The 24,841-nt window shown below is 33.8% G+C and overlaps 1 protein-coding gene across 1 annotated transcript in view; it reads right to left on the bottom strand.

The window, feature by feature from the left end:
• Nucleotides 1–2,997: 2,997 nt before the first annotated feature.
• The window catches only part of LOC138308145 (interferon-induced protein 44-like), a 32,835-nt gene continuing 10,991 nt past the window's right edge, over nt 2,998–24,841 (bottom strand). The window contains exons 4-8 of the mRNA XM_069249087.1: nt 23,497–23,543; nt 20,844–21,026; nt 18,937–19,068; nt 10,197–10,365; nt 2,998–5,931 (exon numbers count right to left, since the gene is read on the bottom strand). Of these exons, the coding sequence (XP_069105188.1) occupies nt 5,687–5,931; nt 10,197–10,365; nt 18,937–19,068; nt 20,844–21,026; nt 23,497–23,543 (776 nt within the window). The 3' untranslated portion in view covers nt 2,998–5,686. The remainder of the gene's footprint in view (nt 5,932–10,196; nt 10,366–18,936; nt 19,069–20,843; nt 21,027–23,496; nt 23,544–24,841) is intronic.

The raw sequence follows: 24,841 nt of genomic DNA, 5'->3' as shown, positions 1-24,841 counted from the left end.
CAAAGGCTTTTTGGCATGTTTGTGCAGGTAGTTTTAATGAACATGACTACAAAGAATTCAGGCCCTTTGGGCATTTTTGAAATCACAAAAGGAAAAAGAAGTGTCATTTTAAAGGGCCAACTAGTAGTACTTTCAATATGCGAAGTTTCAAGAAAATTGGGCTGTGGGCAGTTTCTATGGAATTTTTAACATTAGCTTGAACACCACCTTTGACAATGTTTTGTCCACACGGTTCAAATGACTTCTTTGTCCCAGTTTTATATGTACATACAAATATAAATTTTACTAAAGGGTAATCGATTTGACTATTGAAGAAGCATGAAACAAAGAATGTATTACCCGACTCTCTATTTAAACAATGTCGGCATTAAAATAGGACTGATTTATCATAAAAAAAAATCTGTATTGAAAGATTGAATGGGGTCTCGAGGAGGAATTACTACTCACAGTTTAGTCGCATGCAACAGTGTAAATTTGCTTCTGTTGTACACCTGACTATAAAACAGTAATTAGCACCATTCATATTGATTTAATAAAATCCGGTAAAATAGTCATAATCATATGCTTAAATAGAGGGTCTTGCAATAAATACTAATACAAGTAGTACAAGTATTTGGAACAAATTGATTTCGAGGACATTTCACTTTGCACTGTAAAGTAGATCTAATGAGTAAATCTTTGGTGTTGACATGTGTCAGTTGTATGTGACAGTTTATTTGATCTTGTTTATACAGAATGATGGCAAAATATCTGAAAATATGTGCAATACATGATAACGGACTACTGTAAAGCAAATGTCCTTTGTGTGCGAATTACATTTGCGATTTTCGCGATCCAAATCAATCTGCGATATATTATGTACATCATCTCTATTTATAGGATATAGTATTCGACTTTTAAATCCGTGAATGATAGTCTTCGGGAACTTTTTTTGAAATGGGCGAAATTAAGAAGTCGCAAAAGACCGTTGATTTGTAGTATGCTGGTCACATATCCTAGAAACTATCCATGTCATTGTGATCACATGTTAAGACATCTATTTGAGAGATCGGCAACTTTATACGACTAGCAAAGAGACCCCGATATATGATCAATGCTTAGTTACACATAAGTTTAAAATAGTTAAATGAAGGAGGATAAGTTAAGTAATTATGTAATAAAAGTTGAATGTAATGTAGACATAAGATTGAAAAAAAACAAGAAGCCTATGGGCCTTAACGGTCATCTAACTATTAGTACAACACAACATAGTCGTTTAAAGATTTTAGCCTATTTGACCCCTGTGACTTGATTGAAGATCAAGGTTATTCATTTGAAGAAAAATTGGTAGCCTTTCATTTCAGCATATCAGGGGCCCAATATCAGTTATCTAGGCCTCTTGATTATTCACAAGAAGTTATTTAAAGATTTAAGCCATGTTCACCCCTGTGGCCTTGAATGAAGTTTAAGGTCCTCCATTTGAACAAACTTGGTAGCCCTTCATCCCAGCATGCTGCAGGCCCAATATGAGTATCCCGGGCCTTTTGGTTCTTGAGAAGAAGTCGTTTAAAGATCTTAGCCTTTTTGACCCCCATGACCTTGAATGAAAATCAAGGTCATTCATTTGAACAAATTTGATAGCCCTTCATCCAAGCATGTAAAGGGCCCAACATCAGGTTTCTAGGCCTCTTAGTTATTCACAAGAAGTTGTTTAAAGAATTTTAGCATATTTGACCCCAGTGACCTTGAATGAAGGTCAAGGTCATTCATTTTAACAAAGCCCTTCATCCCAGCATGCGACAGGCAAAATATCAGTACCCTGGGCCTTTCGGTTATTAAAAAGAAGTCGTTTGAATGAAAAGTTTACACACGGCGGACGGCGCACGACGACGGACGGTGGATGATGAAAATAGGTCATCCTGATCCTTCGGGTCAGATGACCTAAAAAGCATGGTTTGGGTTGACATGTTAATACAAAATGAACGTCCGGTTTTGAATGTAAACATAATGAACGTCCGGTTTTGAATGTATGATTAAAAAGTTAATATTGATGTTTCCAAGCTGGTAATATCATAGCACACTAACTGTATATTTATGCAAAATTGTATGTTTGGACTTAATTGATATTAGTTACAAAGACAAGAACTAAAACATACTCATACAGCTGAGGTCCCTGTTGTGTAATGATCGGCCTGATAACAGGATATCGTCTTTCGGTTCATGCACATGCTCCTCCATAGAAATTTGGATTATATGGATTAACTTAAAACTGACAATTCTGTGTACATTACATATATCGAACACAAACCAGTTCTTATGGAAGGTAGAGTAGTTGGTATTACTATAATATGCCAAAAAGCCCATTGTGGTGAAATGTTCAAAATCGCTCGCTGTCCGTCATTACACATTGTGGTCCGACGTCTTGTTCGCCGAATCCTGTCCCTTATTCGTGGAGTAGTGTAACATTTGTGTTCAAATCACTCTTACAGTTGTGTGTTTGCCTTATTAGGTAAATTGTCTTGCCTTACAATAATTTCATCAACTTATCAGTGGTTATTTATTTCATTTGTTTAACGTGCATGTACGTGATAGTGGCTCTGGTATTGGTACAGCGTACATATTATACGTTCTTTATCTTATTACTATATCAACGGTATCATTTAAAATACTGAAAGATTATTCACCGCTGACAAAAGGTATTTTTCAATATCAAAAACAGGAGCAGATGATTTAGTTTTTTTCGGTTACAAAAGTTGCATACTTTACACCATCACCACTATTGAAAAATTTGGGCTTCTGATTTTCCTTCAAGTTTAAAACATGAAAAATAATTAATTGCATCCCGAAAAATATCTGTGGCAATATAATCTATAAGGAATGAAATACTGATTTCGCATGCACCAAAGGCGAAATTATTTCACATTGTGTTTGTGTTAATTAGGCATATATATACACAATTAAACCCCAATTCAAACGGTGAATATCATTTATGCTCTGTCGGCGGTGGAGCAATTTAACACGGAATTTGTCAATATTTTATGTTATATGTTTCATAAGGAATGTGGAACAATACATTTATGCCATATTTTGCTTCGTAGTTATGTAACAGAATTAACGTGACTGAATTGTCCCTTTAATTTGACAATATTAATAATAACAAAGACCATCATTAGTTATTGATCATTTATTGTATTATATTTATATGATTATAAGCATGAAGGTGTCATTCATTCTCAGTGCTTAGCTACTTAATAGGATTACACTATAATATGGTGAATGTTATTTACAAATTATCAACGTTAATTGACACTGCATCACCCAGTTGTTAATTCATACCTATTACGTTTACCATTTGAACTCATAATTTCTGTGCCATTTTATACAATCAAAGCCTCACGGTGTTTAAATACAAATACCAAAGTAACAAGAAACATTTCGGACAAATACATACTGGATTTTGATGAAATGGAATCTGTCTAAACTATACATCGCCTGTGCTATTGGAAAGATCCACATGACATTAAAACACTTGAATAAAGCACCTGGTTATGATATGTTCATTGGATATGCAATAAATACAGTGTCAACCTAAACTGTTATTAGAAAGATGATTTTTGATTGAGGTTTCGTTTGTTGATATGATGTTAGTATTTACTCATTTAAAAGAATAGATCCACTTTTTCAAACTTTATAAATTATTTGCATATTAATGAACGCATATTTGATATTCATATATTTGATTATATCACCTTACTTTCATATCAAATGTAAATTGGATGCTTTCTGAATTTAAAAGTAATTAGTTTAAGGTAATTACAGAGAAATACATATATGTGTTTATGAAATGCCATTCATCATCTGAATAAATAAATCGTGTTGTTAAAATCACATTCTGTTTTCTTTTTATACTTTTAATCATAAAAAATACCAAATTTTTGTGAGATAATGGAGTTGATAACCTTATGGCGATATCTCTTATTTAAAAATGCAAAATTTAATCAGGATTGTAGCAATGACGGGAAAATACCAGGTGATTCTGCTCTGTTACAGTCCACACCAGGGTAAAATCACATTGGGATCGCTTTGTATAACCTTTGATCCCAGGTATGTTTGCCAACTGATAGATGTTGATAGACGACGCTAATGCATTGTCATCTTATTTCTGTCGCTTTTATTAATGAGTCTCTAAATATTAATTAAAGGCCCACTACCTTTCCGGAGCAAAATATAAAGATTTCTTAAAAACGTTAATTACCTCCTGCGTAATATATGATAACAATGGGGAGTCATTTCGCTGTTTTACCGTCTGCCACAGTGATAGTCAACTACCGCGCGGTATTTAGGACGACGGGGAAAACATAAGACGACCCGCGTTATGAAAATTAAACTTTTATTTATTTTAATTAAATTGTTTAGGATGTGATAATAAGTGTAGTATTAACGTTAAGTTAATAACTTTTGCCACTCGACAAAATTATTAATCTCTTTTTACATTCCCATTTTAAAAATCAAAAACCGTTTCGGAAAGGTAGTGGGCCTTTAAAGTTCTACTTAAAATCTTCAAATCCTTTAAAAACTTTCATCAAAGATTGGTCATATGAAAACAGTAAGGGAGTTAACCATGGAAAGTCAATTACGTAGTTACTTAAAAATAAACAAGTATTAAGCGAACAATCAGTCAGTGCGCTCGATTAAGAGACAACAGAGAAAAGAGGGGTTCTCTACTTAGTAATACTTCACTCTTTTGTAGTTTTGCGTACAAATACGTCGTCAGAATAGATAATTTAGTTCTATTTAAGTAGTGTGGTTTGGTTTTTGAAAAGAAATACCATTTTTATAAAAATGAACGTTGTAAAACATTGAATAAATCTAAACATGTTCTAATTTTAAAATTTATTTGGTGATCAACCGGGTACGTACAGACACATAAGCTATTTTCAGATAAGCATATTTACATGCTCTATTGATATTTATTTCTGATATGCATTTTTGTCGAAACTACGTATTTGAAAAAAAAGAAGTAAAGATAAATTCATAAGGATCATTGACGAACAAGATATACGACTGATTATGAACATTACGTATAATTGTGCTTTCACTTTGAAGGACTACTTTATACAGTGGCATACAATTTACACAATATTCAAACATTATGATACACACGTTTGTGGAGGATCTTACATGAGTGTCTATGTAATATGTTTATCAAATGATTTCAATGATTTAATATGCCACGAGCCTTTAGGAGATTGGCATATCAAATTATTTAACGAGTTTGATAAATTTCATATTACATAGTCACGAGTGTAAGTTTCCATTTACCACATAACTTTTATTAATAGAAATATAAGTGAAACTCATTAATTTTGTCTATATATAAAACAGTAGAAATCCGGCTCGGATGTGACTTCCCGTCTACTGAGACAATCATCCGACGTCATATTAAAATTATGACGTCAAAACCACCTGTGACGTCACAAAAGTGTCATTACACATGTGTCTTATAATATTTATGACATGGCCGTATTGCATGGCTAGACGGGCCAGTTATGTGATAAAGCTACTTGAATGGTTTAAAACATGCTATCAATGGGACAAAACACTCTAATCTTCCATAGTCTTATTTTCGTCCTTTATACATGTACAGAAGAGAATGATAATCTTGATCTTCAATGATTATAATGATTAACTTTTACTTTTAGTTATATTAATTGATATCATTCAGTCTGTCAATCAAACGACTCATGGCATTCAGGAGAAGAATATCCATATTAACGACGTTTCTTCGTTCCCCAGTATAATTCTTTACTGGATACATATTTATAACGTCAACTTCGGTCTTTTCACGGAGTTCCTCCATGACTTGGCGCAATTCCTCGCCACGATATATACGTGACAGTTCTCTTACTTCGAGTTGATCAATGTTTGTTATCACAATGGCCAGTTGAGCGCCTTAATAAAAAAAACAACAACACTATAGCAAAGAACAAACACAAAATATGAATCTCACAAATCTTCCAGTTTTTCTTATCAACATTGACAAACGTGTGAAATTTGTTTTGTGTACGTAAATTGGGGCGTTTCGTGTCTAAAGTCTATCATCATGGACATGTGATAAGTTACTTATAAGGCCAAAAAACAAAAGTCTGTTTAGGTTTACCCAACCGAGCTCATTTTTCAACCCCGACCCTAATTGTGTGTTCCATATTTCTATAAAAAAAATTAAAGTCGGGATTTCGATCTCAGACTCCGGTTCCGGCCATTATTAAGAATGAAAGACACAAATGTGATAGCTTGCTTATTCAACTTTAATACAAATAGAGAAAAGGTTACAGGATCAGAAAAAAGCTAAATTTTAAAGATGGAGCTTATCTTATCTAATGTGTTATGTTATCGTGCAACCGGAATAGCAGTCACAATAAAACTGTTCCATTTGTAAGGCTTGTGTGTTTAAAAAATAAATCTGATATTTCAAAATAAAGTTTCCTCTGCCTGCTGTAGAAGTAGCTCTAATCTAGAAAATTGACACCAAACAGTTATTTTGGATAAGTCAAAATCAATATTAGTTATCGATTTTTCAGAAGGAACCGAAGTGATCATTCTCGAATGAATTCTTTGATCAATTTCTTGGAATTTGCAACTAATTTAAAGAGGTAGTGTAATGTGGAAGCAAACCTTAAATAAAATCATTAACAAACCATTAAAAATACTATAACGCGGATCAAATTTTTTTCCGATGCGTCATTTCCCATATACAAGGCGTAAAAGTAATCTCCGTTCAAAAACATACCTTTAGAATTTTCAACTTTAGGGAATTCCCCTTTTTACCGGAAGTGACGTACTGTGAGCAACAGATTGCGTCTGTGACAACACGATGGCTTTGTGCTCTTGAAAACATTGCATTATAACTCGTCGTCGCTTTATATTTGAATTTATCTTTTTTACGTACGTATACAGTTTTTGTATGCCTAAGTTTTTTTCCTGTAAATGTGATAAAAATGGCATGTTTTCGGCACAAAGGATGACGGTGCATTGTTGCAGCAGACTGCAGCGGTCTCGGCACGGCCATACATGCACTTGGGATATTTGTTCACCTCGACATTTTTCCCGATATCTCAGCACTTGTCGGTATCTTTGTCGGTATAATGATAAAGATACATCATAAGTCTAATCTTTAATGCCTCACTTATAAATCATTGTTATATGAAATACTGCAGTAGAAGTCTAGATATACTTTCAGTACCCCTTTTATAATTATTTACAGAATACGAACATAAATTGTAAAAATTAAGATTGATTATAAATTTCGGCATTTGTTTATTTTGAGTTATCACAAATACATGTAAATACATGTACAAGAATATTTCTCTTTTCTTTTAAAATTCTAACCAACGATGTAGATCTAAATCTTATGTCATAAACACACGTGTTATGTGGTACAATAATAATGTACATTGTAGTTCAGACTTCCGAATGTGTCAATTTACGATATATTTATACATATAAATATTCATTAACAACCTTAATGCATGTTATCATTTTTCTTTCTCGTCGGTTAAGATCTGCAGTTATCTCATATCATACAATAATTAGTTAGAACGGCAAACTAAATCCTTAAAAGTAGCTGTCAGTGATTATTATGCTGTCGACAGACTTTTGAAGGTGTAGTAATTTACAAAATATCAACTTAATCCCGATCTCAAGTACTAGTTAATCTCTTTCCCCCCCCCTCTCCCTCTCTCTCTTTCGCTCTCTTACTTATTTCCTATATCATTACATGTTGTCAAGAATTTTTTTTTTCCATTTTTCATCTTTTGTTTTATATATTATAATATATATGGTATCAACACGAATACTAAGAGTACAAATCAATTTCTTTTGTCCTTCTTTCCTTTTGTCATTTTATGTCAATATAAAAATGTTTAAAATAAAACTAAACCATCATTGAAAAGTTTGAGCTTCTAATTTTACTTCAAGATAAAAATATTTTAAAAAAATTGCATCCCGAAAAAATCCGTGGTACTATATGCAATGAAGTACTGATTACGTATGCACCAAAATCAAATGAATTTATTATTTGTGTTAATTAGATTCATGTATAAACATATGCGATTAAACACCAATTATAGTTCAAATGATGAGTATCGTTTATACGGTGGTGGAGCATTAATAAATTGACTGTAATTTATTTTTCTGATATTCACAACTGGAATATTTGCAGCATATTGATAATCGTATCGCTATAAGTCTATAACAACATGATCAAAAGACGTTTGACACGAACACATGCATTTTTATGTAATAAATTTTGTACCGAAGTACAGTACATGTATATGGTTTTAGCGGGAGGTCGCCGTACTCATGCGACGACAGAGGCCCCGCCCCACGCCATAGCATTGGCTACTAGCCTCGATGTTCACGTGTCAGTCAATTATATTGACTCTGTGCTCCAGACGAATACGCTCATATTTATTTCTGTAACCAAACCGAAGCATATGATATGCAATGTGTCGCTATAAGGAAATCTTCAAGTATATTTTGCAAAAACGTTAATTTACGTTCCGGGACTTGTATTTTGGTATAACCAGAACAAAATACATATCGATGTAAAATTTACTAAATTTGATGTATACGCCGTAAACTCGTAATGAACGGAGTAAATAATGAACAGCGAACTTTAAGTTGATTGTTGTAAAATCTTGCGGTATTGGAAATTAAAGCTCAGATATGTCAATGTCTGAGGCACGTTCATGTCTTCTCAGTAACAACTTACAAATGTACCTAGCTTTAGTCAACATTTTATGCAGAGAGAACGTGGTAAATTTTCTTGTACATATATGTTTGTGGTACAAAACTGAAAAGTTAAGTGTATTGGGCCTTTGACATTGTCGAAATCAATTCTTTACGTTTGCAAATTGCAATTAATTGTAAAATCAGATTTCCTGGTATTGTATAATTTTTTAATATATTTCATGCATTTGACATATTTTTTTAGTTGATTGTCACAGTTTTCGTTTTTAATTAAATTCCGTACGATCGTAGATAAAAATTGCAGATTCCATAATAATGGTATTATTGTCCGAGGTCTATTTGATTTATATTTAATGTTACATGCATTTTTATCGACAGCGGAACATGATATTGACGTCAATTTTTTGTTAAGCACTAACGACAGAATTTATGGAAAATTCGTTGAAAAAAGAACGTGAAATTCGACTGAAAATTAGTCTAAATGCATTAAGTATCATATATATAATAAAAGTATCAATGACATACTAAAACGAACATTCTTAAAAGTGTGCAAAATAGCGATTTCCCCTCATAAAAAGCTATGTCCTCGTTCGCGTTACCGCCAGGTGGTCGCTCTCACTGCCTTGAATGTTGCTCATATGACGTCACAATACGTCGAACCTAAACCGGAAGTTGCGTTGATTGTTTTTCAAACAGGTGCAAATGGGCAATTTCGATCTTGAATATCTCGAAGATTTCTGGATCGATTTTCATAATTATTTTTTTTTGTTTTTGTTGGATTAAAATTTTCTTTCGGAATAAATGAAGGAACATTTCCATTACACTACCTCTTTAAACATAGTTTTGTATATTCAACAATTTTAGTGGATTTCTTTTTTGTTTTCATTTATTGAAATATTCTTATTTGCTAATGCTTAGTTGACTAATGGTATATTGAGACAAAAAGATCGTTAATGAATATATACTCTCAAGCAATTATGTCTTATTTTTTTATCGTAATTGATCTATGAACTTAGTTCGTATATTGTATATCATCTTTTGCTTTAATGTTTAAAAAATACGTTGTTATAACATATATAATGTTTGATAAAAGTGTATACAACAACGTGTTTGACATCTGCCCTGAAACTCTTGTCGTATTGCCAGTTGACATTTTTATTAAATCAACATAATTTTCGGCAAATGTACTTCATGTTTTCACAGAGAAATTATTATCACAAAGTTTGGAGTTAATCATCTTTACCTGTTGATTTTACATCTGACCTTGAGCTAAGAGTCATATTCTATACTACTCATTATGTAAGCATGACTATGTTTATCATTGAACAGATTCAGCAATACATATCCTGTTTTAATGCTTACATCAATGATAAACACTGTGCATCCCAACCATCACAAAATATATCAACATAAAAACAGATGAAAGGGTAAACACAAAATTAATTACTATAGAAAATTTAACTAACCTAGTCTTCTGATTCTGAGTTCCTGGTCCCGAATGCGCTGGTATACTTCATCCGGTAGTTTATCGGTATCTGTACAACTGTGAACATACACGACAATCCATTTGGAACGTTCCATTCCACTCCCCACACAATGTGATCCTGTGTCGTGTTTGCGTTTCCAATCAGAGAACTGGGAATATGATTTTAAAAATTTATGCAAGTATGTAAATTTGGAATTCACAATTGTAAGCAAAAAAAACAAATAACATATTAATGTGGTTATCATACCATACAATTTTGTATGTAATTATAACACCTCAATGTTTTTGTACTCGACCGCATACCTAAACAACTTATTTAAAAAGTACTTCAGGATACATTCCTCTGAGATTTCAGTCCCCATTGAAGTCTCGTTTCGACATATAACAAAGGGGTTATGAAATTTGCAAATATGATTTATCAATATTTGTTGCAATTTGCCAGTTGCATTTTTTGTCAAAAAGATACATATATTCCTAGTAGATGTTTTACGGAGATTTTAATAAATGGTCCATCAGGTGACCATTTTGAAAATATGTCTTTCTCGCTTTAAGTAGAGCCAAACTTTTATATTTACATTTCCGTTTTCACCTTCCTATATAACCTTACTAACCGGGCAATCGTTTACACTTGCGTAAACGCAGAGGGGCTGCTGCACAAGAACACAAACCGAAACACTGACTTCCGCCCTAATGTGAATGCGCATCCGGTTATGCCAAAATATATGCCATGACAAAGATTCGATATCAACATCAGTTTGAATGCAATGGAAAGCATTGTGTTAATATTAAAAACTAAAAAAAAAATGAAAACATATGGAATAAATGGATTAAAAACGCTAAAATTTTTGTGGAACTATATTTTATTTACTCCGGAACTTGACACATTTTCCCGCCAAATTTCAACCAGCTGTTTAGCGATTCCATCGATTACTCAGCTGTTCCATCAATTGTATAACGTTGAAAAAACGAAGCTTTATTTTACCGGAACATCGAAATGTAAATATAAGGAATGTTTTTATTTTTTTGTTTACTGGTGTGTAAACTGCATTTTTTGTACAGATATTTCAACATTTGAAATATCTGTCCAAAAATGCAGTTTACACACCAGTAAACAACAAAAAATAAAAATCATTCCTTAAATAATTTTTTACTGAAATTGCTTTTACTTAAATCTATGGTATCTTTAGTAATAATTTGGAAATCTCCAATTACTATAAGACACACTCTCGGACATACACTTGTGTGTGGCTCCTTTTGGGCTCATGATGTCAGGCACGTCACATAATGTTTTATATGCTTAAGTAAATATGTACGATTGAACCAAAGAAATAAACGTCGACACAACCTTGGAATCCTTCTTCATTTCAACACAACAACTACATGAACCTCACGTACAATGGAACAACAAGCCACATTCAGCAATACAATAAGAACAAGAAAATGATAATTATATTTTACTGGCGCTGTGACGTGTAATTGACCCTGGACTGTCGCGGAAAACATCACTTTACAGACAGGACCTTGAACACTTCATGGGGCTACGCCACTATACATCATCAGCCACAAGATCACAATCCACATAAAGAACACAACAGAAACCACTACACGATGACCGCCAATGCAACAACACCCTACTGACCACGACCAACATAGACCAACCAAGACGAAGACTGAATAAAGAAAATGAACTGAACTCTGTTTGAGAAATTGTGATTTTTTACGCTTAAGGCTATATAGCCTGACAGCGTTTTGAGATTACCTTCCAAACCGGAAATACCTGAAATGCGCTTTCGACTACGACACCACCTAGCGTGAAAAAGTACTACAACTCAGATCTAAAAAAATCCGCTTTCTAAAGCAAATATGCTGTCATAGTGTAATTATGATTGCATGGAAAAATTCTATGGTATTTCCTTAAATGTTATTGTTTCAAAAATATGTGTCCAAAACTATAATATCGTTTTCTATTAATGGGAAATAGTGAGAATAATTTGCATGAATGATAGCGATCGATGACCTAAATTCTCGCCAGTCATTTGCATATAGGATGAACTTCTGGTTTAGGTAACACTTAATAAAGGAATTGACAGGATTTCAGTATGTATAAGTAGGGCTGGTACGGGTACTTACTTTTGTCCCCGGGTACCCGAATTTAAGTGTCCGATCCGTACCCGGGTACTCGACATGTATTGATATGTGAAAGTATCATTCGTGAGTTAGTGGTGCATTTTACCGATGTTGTGTGGGGCGATCTTCAGATGGAGCAACATTCATAATATGTGAGAGATTTATTCTTCAATACTACAAACAGTATTGTTATATCAATTTTATATCAATCGGTTACATCATACAATCGTAATGTAACAAACTGACAGAGCCCAGTATGTCCGTGACAGATGTTGTTTTCCCGCACATATGCGCAACAGGAAGTACAAAAGAGTGACGTAGTCTTCGTTCGGATAGCCTCTGATGTTATCTCATACAGCTTACCGATAGTGAAAGTAAGCCTGTGCGCCATTCATGATAAGTTCTCCGATCATGGGAAATAAATATTGCAACAATGTTGGTTGTGAACATGTCGTAAGCAGATGAAGTGTCATACTTTGTGAGTAAAACAGAACAAAAGAGTGCTATTTTGTACTTCTTGTAACTGAATTTTACGTTTACACAGACATCTGTCAGAATGTTTCCTATTTTGACGGATAACCGGCCGCGTGCACATGTATCCTACAAGTATTTTGACGGGTACCCGGGTACGCATTTTCGGACCCGGGTACTTCAACAACCCGACCCGTGTGACAGTAATCTAGGCCTACAACATTCCATTCGTATTTGGAGACAGAAACAGCGAAAATCGTAAGTGTTCATTTCGTTTTGCTTCTACAGTAAATAAATTACACATGAAGTGAACGTACGCGTCTGTGTGTATTTCTGCTAACATATGTGATATCGATGTTTTAATTTATTACAACATGAACAAGAATATTACTTTAAAATTTTGGAGCAGTTTCCTTTTCAAATTCGAAGTTGACAAAAATTAACTGCTAGCATTATTTTCTAATTTTATGACATACAATAATACATTTAAGTCAGTAGGTGTAACAGATTAAAATTGCTAAATTGTCTATATAGATACCGTGGTAATGGAGTGTCACATTCCAAAACATCTGTACATATTTTTGTATAGTGTGTAACATACATGACAATGAATTAGCAAATTGATGCAATCAATATAGACATACAATCAAGCATACACAATACATTTGTATATGTATATATGTACATAATATACATGTGTGTATATATGGAGTTTAAGAGACAAGTGTAATAAGGCTAGATTTTATTAAGACAAACATGAACTTAAAATATTGATAAAAATTAATATTATGATGGTAATATATATTAACTCAAATTACTTGTATACAAGACTCCACAACTGACTTGAACTTCACAAAATTCTTGTTGCAGTTAATGTTAGAGGACTCATTAACTTTTTTATTGAAATTATTGCATATTTTATTAAATTTTATAATAACAGGACCTAATATTGGCTAGTCATACACAGCAGACTCAAAATTTAGAAGACTTGAGATTATCAAGAAGCAAAGAAATAATACCGGTCTTATATTAACTAGCTGTAATGGCAGATATCTCTAGACAACTTTGTCGTCAGATCTAGGGTTACAATTCTGTCCCATTTACCGTAGTGTTGCAAAACATCTAATGATGAACATGACATAAGTAGAGAACTGCAGGTGTCAAGTAAATTTGCAATTGAACTGATTTATGTAAAAAGCATATCAAAATGCATGACCTACATAATATAATAATGTACATATATTTGAGTTTATCTTGCAGGTGCTTTAGCATGACAAGCACTCGATGACAGCCATGCATTCCCAGTAATATGCAGTAACCGGTAGTGTGTGTGGAAAATCTACAACTAGGATCTACAACTGTTTATGATCTTGCCACAGATCTTACGCGGCAGCAATATGACATTATAATTATATTAATAAGTCAAATTTGATAATTAAAAATCATTGTATGCTTATGATTGATACTAATGCTAAAACATTTTTGCAAATTGATTTTGAGAATGCTTATTTTAATATGCTGTTCAGAATTCTTAGTGTCCACTTTATGCTACATGTATGTATAGAGGCAATACCACAGATTATATATCAGCAGTAAAAACACTTGTCCAGCGGGCGAGTGGCACACTAAAACTTACTTGCCCAGATCAATTTTCACTCGTCCCTGACAACTGGACAAGTGCTTTTCCGGACCCCTGCAGACTTAATCTGTGGCTTTAATTAGAAGTGTTCTGTAATATTGCAGCAAAGTATCAAGAACTGTTCATTACATATTTAATATGCCTGCATACATTCAGATGGACATGTATCACTAAAGAGTACTACATGTACCGGTAAAATAAAAATATTGTTTTGTTATGTTATGCTTTGTTATTTTATGCAAGTATTTTTGAATAAACGTAATTAAACACAGTTCACTTTGGATTTTGATGCAGCAACCAATTCTTTATAGGACAATTAATCCTTAGTTTTTAGTTAGATCATCTGACCTGAAGGGTAAGGATGACCTATAGTAGATGTTTAACAATTCACATGGATGTACAATGTATTACCTCCCTTGGTGGTGCATCAATGCATCGTGTACAATTTATTTGTATCTCGATACCTAAAAATAAAAATTGAACATTGGATTATCTCCTTTGGTCAGCGTCAGCCGAAAGTTTGTCTTGGTCAGCATCAGCCGAAAGTTTGTTAGTAACAAAATTGTGGAATCACATGAAGAGCAAAACACTAAACTTGTGTCAGCGCCTGTCACCTATAAGGCCACTTGCTGGTCTTATTTCAAGTTTCTGTCTATAAAACTCGCGTCTATGTAGTGAGTGTAAGCCAAAAAAAAAAAAAAATTCCGGAAATACAACACACAAAATTAGTGTACCAACTTAAAAACACATTTACAACAACACCACGACATTTGAATTTTCTATCAAAATATCGCGATGCGTATCATATCGTGAACCCTGTAACATGATATGTATTGTAGCGTCAGATACCTCGCGATATACAACACTAACCTATAAGCATCATGCACCTTCTGTCGTTGTGCATAAACTTTTCACTCAAAGGACTTCTTCTCAATATCAGAAAGGCCCAGGGTACTGATATTTGGTCTGCGGCATGCTAGAAAGAAGGGCTACCAAGTTTGTTCAAATAATTTACCTTGATTTACATTCAAGGTCACAGGGATCAAAAAGGCTAAAAAGCTTTAAAGATATGCTGGAATAAAAGGCTTACAAGTTTGTTCAAATAAATGACCTTGACTGCCATCCAATGTCACAGGGGTCAAAAAGGCTATAACTTTAAACAACTTTTTGTGAATAACTAAGAGGCCTAGAGAACTGACATTGGGCTTGTGACATGCTGGAAGGAAGGGCTACCAGGTAATTCAAATGAATGACCTTGGCCACCATTTAAGGTCACAGGGGTCAAATAGGCTAAAATCTTTAAACAATATCTTGCGAATAGCTAAGAGGCCCGGAGAACTGGTATTGGGCCTGTGACATGCTGGAATGAAGGGCTACAACGTTCAATGACATTTACTGCCATTTTATGTCACAGGGGTCAAATAGGCTTAAATATTTAAAAAGACTTGTGAGTAACTAAGAGGCCTAGAGACCTGATATTGGGTCTGTGACATGCTGGGATGAAGGGCTACTTAGTTTGTTCAAATGAAAGACCTTTACCTGCATTCAAATTAAAGAGTTCTTTTAAAAGCTTTAATTATTTGCCATTACTATTTTTTTTAAATGTTGTATTGTGCCAATAGTCAGATGATCATTACGACTCATGATCCTTTTGTTGTTACTTGCATTTAATTTCTTCTCTTGATAATTCTTTTAGTATCTGCCTTTCCTTCTGTAGTTGATCTATACCACTGAGTTCATCCAGAAAGTTTTACATGTAAATTGTAGATATTGCATATAGTTCCTTATCAATGGTATATGTAATATAAGCCATGAAACTTGTGAAAAGCAATATCATTATCTGTTATTATACTCCATATAGGGATATTCATGTGTCAGATTTTACTTCGCTCTTTAATTGAGTCTTAAGGAAAGTTAGCTTGTTTCCCTTGTTATTTTCTAGCAAATAGCTTGTAGCTGTATGTCTCCATGACCTTGTCCTCAAGATCAATAATCAAATAATGTAAATTACACTTTTACTTCTCTCTGGGGAGATTATTTGGATAGGAACACATTTTTTAAGTTGTAGGTTCCATTGATTTTCATTTTTGCTACCATTATTAGAATCGGTCGCTTTGCCTGCCATGTTGTTGGGATTTCACGTGGTTATAAATGGTCTGTTCACTTTGATTGGCTGGCCAAAATGATTTACGTGTGTTGATTGGTTACTTGTTGTTGGAAGATTTCACGTGTGTTAGGGGTACCAGTGGGGAAAAGATTGCAAACAATTTATCATTAGATAAACCCAGAGAAGTCTGAATGTTTTTTCTGGTTGTCGGACATTATTCTCAGAAATCACACAAGGCGTCGCAACACGTACTAAATAGAAACATTGTCGGGAGCGCGTGGAGCATCTACATATAGCCTAACTAGTACTGTTAGCAAGATGATCATGACCTACTTGTAAAAACTGTCTGCTCATGGGAGATGCTGAAACAAAATTAGGCTTTACTTTATTTGTGGAACTGTATGCGCTAAAGTAAAGTACAGTTTTAAACGAAATGTTATGCCTGTTTCTATGCGTATACTATGTATTTCACAAACTTCAAGTACATGTAAATGTATATCAGTACAGTGTATATTTTACGGAAAACTTGTTAGCATAAGGAAAAGGCCCACTACACCTGCTGAACAACTTTATTAAAATAAATAAAACGTTAAGTTTCATAACACAGGTTATATTATGTTTCTGGCGTCGTCATAATTACAACGCGTTAGTAGACCATTTCTGCGCCACAAGGTAAAAATTCAATTTATTATGTTATAATTGTTTTAAAAAAGACTTTTATTTTTTTGTTTCTGAAAGGTAGCCTAGTGGCCTTTTCATGAATATCATGAAGTTGATAATCTTTTAAATTGAATGTGAAAAGCATTTAAATTATCATTCTTCAAAAATGAATTGTCATAAGAACGATGGCAGCTAACTGTGAACAGAACAATTCGTCAAGCTTTCCTATCTTTGCTTCCTTATAAATAATGCTGTATGGTAGCCTTCTTAGCTTTTTGGGAAGCTAAAACTTGTTTTTTATGTCTACTCGTCTGAATACCTGCAAATTAACTTTTATCACTTGCCTTAAGCTCTCAGTACTTTCAGTACTTTGAATAACATTTATTAGTTTATTTTCATATATTGGAATTTAGTTTTCGGTAATATACATATGTATAGCGTTTAATTGTTTTCTAAGCTAATATTAATATACATCTTTTCCTTAATTTGTTTTCATCTAAATATCATATTTTTTGTTAAGTTGAAGTTAACTTTTCCTACAAATCCTAGGTACAAAGAACAAGTATTTTTTTACATATATAAAACGGGATGATACTTGTAAGCGGAACGTTATGTAGTACATGTAATGCATTTTTTAATTCAGTGTGTTAAATATAATTTATATTATAACACTTGAGTAATTGATATTACCATACTGTTAATTTCATTTTTATAAATTCATTTTCATGAGCTCATAGATGAATAAACATTCTAACGATTACTATGAGATATTTAAAAGATAATTATACAATTTATAGCTGTATTACATTAATTTTTTTACTCTAAGCATATGAACAATTACGTTTTGCAGCATTTTCTTTTTACTGGTTGGTTTATATTTAACTATTATTCTTAATTATTTATAATCAGACACCTGGTAATTTCTATATAATGGTCATTTTATATCTCGTTTATTAACTTATTACTATAATTAATTATATTATTAAGCTTACTAGATGTACGTACAAAAATGCTGTGCCCCAGGTCAAATTATTCAATTATTATATTGCATCATGTACATTTATAACCGATAATTGACAAGAAACACATTATGTTTTATTGTAACTGCACACTTTAATATATATACCTGTGATTAATTAAAGAATATTTTTTTCATATAATAAATAGTGATTTTCTTAAAGCAATGTAACAATTTATCGTTAAGATTTTATATACTCTGTGACTTATTCATGATTATCCTGTTGTTCTATAATTATTCATATGGAAGTTCTTTAAACATCTTATATCGTGACACTTATTTTAGCTCCACATTAAAGAGTAGGGGTAGCATATGTTGTTATTCGGAGAGAAAGTATGAGTCTTATTAATCACAATTGGTATGTTTTTAAAGATTTAAAGAAGATCACTGGAAATAAATTCTGCAACACCCAAACATATCAATCACTCATCAGTGAGTTATGGCTTTAGTCTTTCGTGCATATGGCAAAAACAGCATAATTCCCATTAAATCCAATTTTTTGTCAACTAGGAATCTTTGAGTGACAATAGCTAAAAATCGAGCGCACGGATATACGTTTTTATTCCGTTTTCTTTTATGTTCTGAACTCATTTTTAGAAAAAAAATCTTTCTGAGAAACAAAGTTTAATACAATAAAAAATTGACTTCTCATAGGAGTACATCCGAAAGGCAGGAACAAAAACAGAAGAACGAAATACCTCTGTTCCGTCAGGAACTCTATTCAGTATGATGTCCTGGATCAAAAATTCCCTGGAGCAATCATGTGTCCGATGAAATCCTGGTATGTCACATATAATGACAGGTAGCTCTTGAATGTTTATGTATGATATCTACAAGATGCAAATTCAGAATACATTACGTATCAAGATATAAAAAACAAAGCATTTACATCCTTGCGTTGAATGAATGTGGTTAAATGATATAGCAAAGAATTTTAAAGTATTGATAGAGATTTGGAATCATACTATTATCATTTTAACAATAGTGATAGTAACCCCTGGGTGACGAGGGTGGGGATACCGTAATTTTGACTTTTTTACGTTTATTTAACTACATTTTCCCCCTTTTCAATATGTTTGGTTTTAAAAGTACATACCGCACGATAAAACGAGTTCGATAATTTTCAAACAATGTTCCACTTGCTAAAACAGCGAAATGAACCTTCATTGTAATACAAATGTACATGGACAATATTGCATTTTGTGATGTTATTTTATCTTAGGCCATCGGAGACATTATCAATGTTTATAAACTTTTTTTTCTTTCAGAAATGAAGTGTGCTTCTCAAGTGTGTAAATTAATAATCCATCTACTTACTAATATGACTGATATGCTATATTTGCATTAAATATTGCGTAACATATTCAATTGCATCACTGCTGTTAACATCGGGTCCTATTTGGTTCATACTGCTGATGAGAGAGAAACTATCGCAGGGATTTGTTACTGAGTCAGTGGAGTTTTGTGTGTGGCATTTCGATGAATAGTGCGATGTGTGCATGCAGGTAGGGCATTAGAATTGTACCTGCTGCCCCTATTGCATGATCGTAAAAGGCGACTAAATTTAGGATCATATCTTTTCTCTTCTTCCTAACTGACTTTATCTTTCCTAATGCCTCCCTTGGCACCGCCTCACTTTTGGCCTTGAGTTGTGCGTTCGCCCCTGTGAGGAAGGCTCTGGGTTCTGTCCCCTGGCCGAGACACACCAAAGTCTATAAAAGTGGTAGTTTCTGCTCCTGCTTAGCGTTCAGCATACAGGGAGTGGGACGACTGGTTCGCCCGTTGTCAGTATAATGTGACCGGGTGGGGTGAGTTGCTTGGTGTCTTCGGCGGCATGCTTCAGTGATATAGCACTATAAAAAGGGCAACAGTTCCACTATACAAGAAGACACAACACGAACATACCGCAGTCTCCCAGTACACTCACCTCGCACAACATACACGCAACACACCGCATACATGGGAGGCCGTCCTTACATGACCATAGCTGTTAATAGGACGTTAATAAATCAAACAAACAAACAAACAAGCATGGAAAAGCATTATATGGTCTCACTGTGTAAAGTACGTATTTGTCTAATTCTCTTTTAATTTAGCAGCCTGCACAACTGCTAAAATCCAGTGCCTAAAATTAAAAAAAAATAGAACGAATATTTCTTAAAGGCCCATTACCTTTCCGGAGCAAAATATAAAAGTTTCTTAAAAAACATTAATAACACCAGAAAATGCATACCGATGATCTAAAATAAGGTTTCGACACCAAACATATGCAAGATTGCCTGCGTAATATATGAAAACAGTGGAGAGTCTATTCGCTGTTTTGCCGTCTGGCGCAGTGATAGTCAACTACCGCGCGGTATTTAGGACGACGGCGGGAAACATAATACGACCCGCGTTATGAAAATAAACATTTTATTTATTTTAATCAAATCGTTCAGAAGGTGATGTTAAATGTAGTATTAACGGTAAGTTAATAATTTTTAGGACTCTACAAAATTATCGATCTTGTTTTACATTCCCATTTTAAAAATTAAAAGCCGTTTCGGAAAGGTAGTGGGCCTTTAATGTTGTGTTTCATGTTCTTTCTTAAAATCAAAATGCATACCTTTGTTGTTCTTGTATCAGAGGTTAGGCCTTGGGATGCTGGTGTTGATAGCCGCCCTGTCAAAGCAGTTTTGACCGAGTTAATAAAACCTGATTTCCCAGATCCAACAGAGCCATACACAATGATACCAGCACTCTCCGTTGTTAATTCCGCATCTCGAATCCGTTGCCTTAGGGCATTTGTCTGGAATTGAGATCCGCCACTTCGAGTTATCTTCATTTTAATTTTTTATTGATAATAAAAGAGAAACGTTAATCGAATACGGTTACTTGTGTTTCCTGAGTAAGTATATTGTTACATTGAGCACCGTAGTCTTTTGGCGACGAATTAAATTACAAGACCACTGGTTGTCCAAACCAACGAAATAATATTACTTAGAACTCGTGTTTCTTAGGAAATTCACAAACAAAATATGAGACAAATAAGTTTCGGATAGGTCGTTTTACCGATATAGACGAATTTACGACATTTAACTCCTCAAAATCCGTGGATTAGCATAAAAAATAGTTAAGTGTTTAAAGTCCCAAACTCTTACTTAGGGACATTACAAGTAAAATATGGAAATAGTCATTTTTTGCAGAAAGTCGTTAATCTTGATACAGCTAGGAGGTGATACTAAAAGGTAAAATACCACGTAGGATGCACTCAAATCCCATTCCGGTAAAATACATATCAGCTTACACAGGAGTGATATTGTCCTCCGTAATCGTCGAATCAACATATCTTGTTGCTTTTGCATTCGTGTACAAATATGATCATAACTTTGTAATGGGTTTTAAACATTTGTAACACACAGTCAATACCGTGACGCTTTTGGTATGTGTATGTTGGTATCCTGGCACAGTGTCCCGGGAACATAAAGTATGACAATTATGGGAAATTTTATCTAGCTTAAAATTTAATAAAAATTTCGGGTAAGTCGTTTTTACAGAATGACGAATTAACGCGGTTTGAATTCACCCCTAAAAAATATGGGATTAACACAAATATTAGAAATATATTAAGTCCCAAACTCTTACTTTGGGACATTGCAAGTAAAAAAAATATGGAAATACTCATTCTGTGCAGAAAGTCGTTAATTTCGATATAGTTATGAGGTAATACCAAAACGTAAAATGCCACGTACTATACACTTAAAATCCCATTCCGGTAAAACAAAATTTTGCATTCGGGTAAAATTATAGCTTTGCTACGAGTAAGATGTATAAGATGTATAAGATGTAGTCAATACCGTGCCGCTTTTAGTATTTATCTGTTTAATCTTGGTACAGTGTCCCGAGAACATAAAGTATACCAATCACGCGAAATGTTATCTAGCTGATACTGTGATACTGCAAAACTAATCTGAGTATCTTGACATTAAATTAACGTTTTGTAGATGGTGTGTCAAAGTAACTTGTTTTAAAGTAAGAATATAAACAGAAGTATACACGTGCTGATTCGCTTTTGATGACTTTAGGGTGTCCACCAACACACACTCTGAACCTTAAACATTGTCCAATCTAATTACCATTCTGAAATGACGTTGATATAACGTCTGTTTTGATTGGATTGTTTTGATGATCTACTCCCCATTAGATTCATAGAAACCAATATTACGAAGAAACCGGTTAATGGTTACACGGCTTTAAATGCCGATCGCGACGAAGACATTTATCATTAATAGTGTGAACGAACTAAAAAGTATAAAGTTAAATGTAATCGAAACATGGTTGAAGTGATTTAGACATACAACTGATTTAATATTGTCAACAATTTGCGGTCAGTTCTTCAGAATGGGCCTATCGTGGGATCGGCTGACAAACTGGACTCGGTACAGCAGATCCCGATCACCAAAAAACTATAACGCTTTTATGCATAACTGACAGGTAGTTTTGTATTGTTCTTACATTCATTCACACTATGGAATTCCGAAAATATCCATTCGAAAATATCATACGCATCAACCTTTATTTGTGACCTAGGCCAATCGCTCGTAGAACAAACTTCACAACAATTTCGGACGTTTAGTTAATGTTAGAGACAAATATTATACGATTCTTCACAGAATAGCGTCTTTAAAAGACCATAAATACATTGGATACATGGATAATCGAATCGGCAATTCTGGCAGAACATGTATAAAATGCTGAACTTTTTTACACCATATTCGACATTGGAGGAACAACAATGCGATCCGCTGAGACAAGTGAAGTTGGCGGAGCTTTGTAATATCAGACTATGTAAGAGGCGATCTGATTGGCCATATAGGAACGAAGTGGGCGCTCTCAAATTTCTTCTTATATGACGATGTTTTTTGTTTAAGGGAGAATTCGACATGTCTACATCACTGCATCCTTAATAACTTTAAAATGGGGATAGAATGTTATTTTTCATTAATCTAAATTTTATTTTGCCATTTTGACACTCGAATTTGCCTCTTGTAAAAACTAACATATTCATAATCTAATCTCCAGTAGATTCGCCGAAAATTGCATTATATCCCCTTATTAATTATTCACAACAACAAAGTAATGTGTCCAGTATAAAATAATAATAAATGACAGTGCGATGTCCCCTTGGTTTGATGATGACAGCTGGTACACCAAGGTCTTGATTCACAATTGCACGTAAGTAGTTGTCATTGCACGACATATTAACTACACATACATACCTCACTCACATCACCCCATTGGAAATTTTCCATATTAGAGTAAACCTCTGTAATAAGAAACAAACCACAAATTCAAAATACATAAAGAAAAAGTAAGGAATGAAAATAAATGAGACTGTTTACATGCACGGTAGAACAGTATGTTTACTAACCGCATGTCCGAAATTGTAAACAATATGGCGCGCTGTCAACTGTCAGGCAGACGACAGCAAACAAAGTACCTACACCACTAATATGATTAGTTGAAACTTTATTTTATTTTATTTGAAACAAAAAAATAATGAGCTACACAAACACATTCAGAAAAAAAGTGTTTACACTTATGTAAATATGTCCCCTTTTGAATGTAACTAGCGGGCAGAATACTTATCTAAAGGGAAAATTTAAAAAATTCTTTTGTATCGTTAGTACTGTATGTACTGCAAATGGGTAATTTACAATAATAATTAAAATAGCTAAATTTTGACAATGAGAGCTATAAGAACTAAAGAATGATTGAGATGCACCAATGACATATAGTATACATGTACGATAATGGTAACCTATGGGTTAAATCGTTTAGTTTTTAATATAAATGTTTGGACAATGTCAAATATGGCTTCGTTCTCCACCAATGGTAACGAAGGATCTCCAAAAAGGAGTATGTCAACAGATGCGTCAGGAAGTAAATGAGCAAGATAAAGATGTCTACAAATAGCAACGATTAGAAAATGGAAAGTGGTTTCAATATCCTCACCGCAGTCACATACAGGACTTGCGATGCCATTTCTGATGAAGAGATGATCTCTATGTGCACTACAATTCATTCACAAACGGGAGTGATGGATTTGACCTAACCTTTGCCCATAGAAGAAATATGAAGGAATTTGAGGTGCTAGACTTCTCAGATGATGTTTCTGCATGTACAGAGACGGGGAAGACTTTATACTCAAAGGCAAAGAATTCCAAAGATCAACGGCAGAGGGCAAAAAAGAGTCTTTATATAACCGAGTTCTACATGTGATATAACGGAAGTTATTAGATCTCTAATGTTGTGATAATGCATATCTGATTGACGAGGCGGAAGAAGGTAAGTGAGATAGGAGGGTGGCAATCTATGAACCATTTTATGAAATTGGATACTTTCATTATTTTTTAGTGGAGAGAGTTTGTCAACCAGTTTCACGATACAGTCTATTAATCCCTATAAGTTTGGTTGCACCTGTTACTATTCTAGTCGCTTCTAAATGAACATTTTCTAACAAATTGGATTGGTATAGAGTATGGTAATCCCAGACAATATTAGCATATTCAAGAACCGGTCTAATAAAGGAAAAGGGCATAGTTTGTAATGACGTTCTGTCCA

This window comes from Argopecten irradians, chromosome 14, assembly GCF_041381155.1.
Source record: "Argopecten irradians isolate NY chromosome 14, Ai_NY, whole genome shotgun sequence".
Lineage (NCBI taxonomy): Eukaryota > Metazoa > Mollusca > Bivalvia > Pectinida > Pectinidae > Argopecten > Argopecten irradians.
Note: the sequence above shows the minus strand (reverse complement) of the source record. Positions and strands in the feature narration are given on the sequence as shown.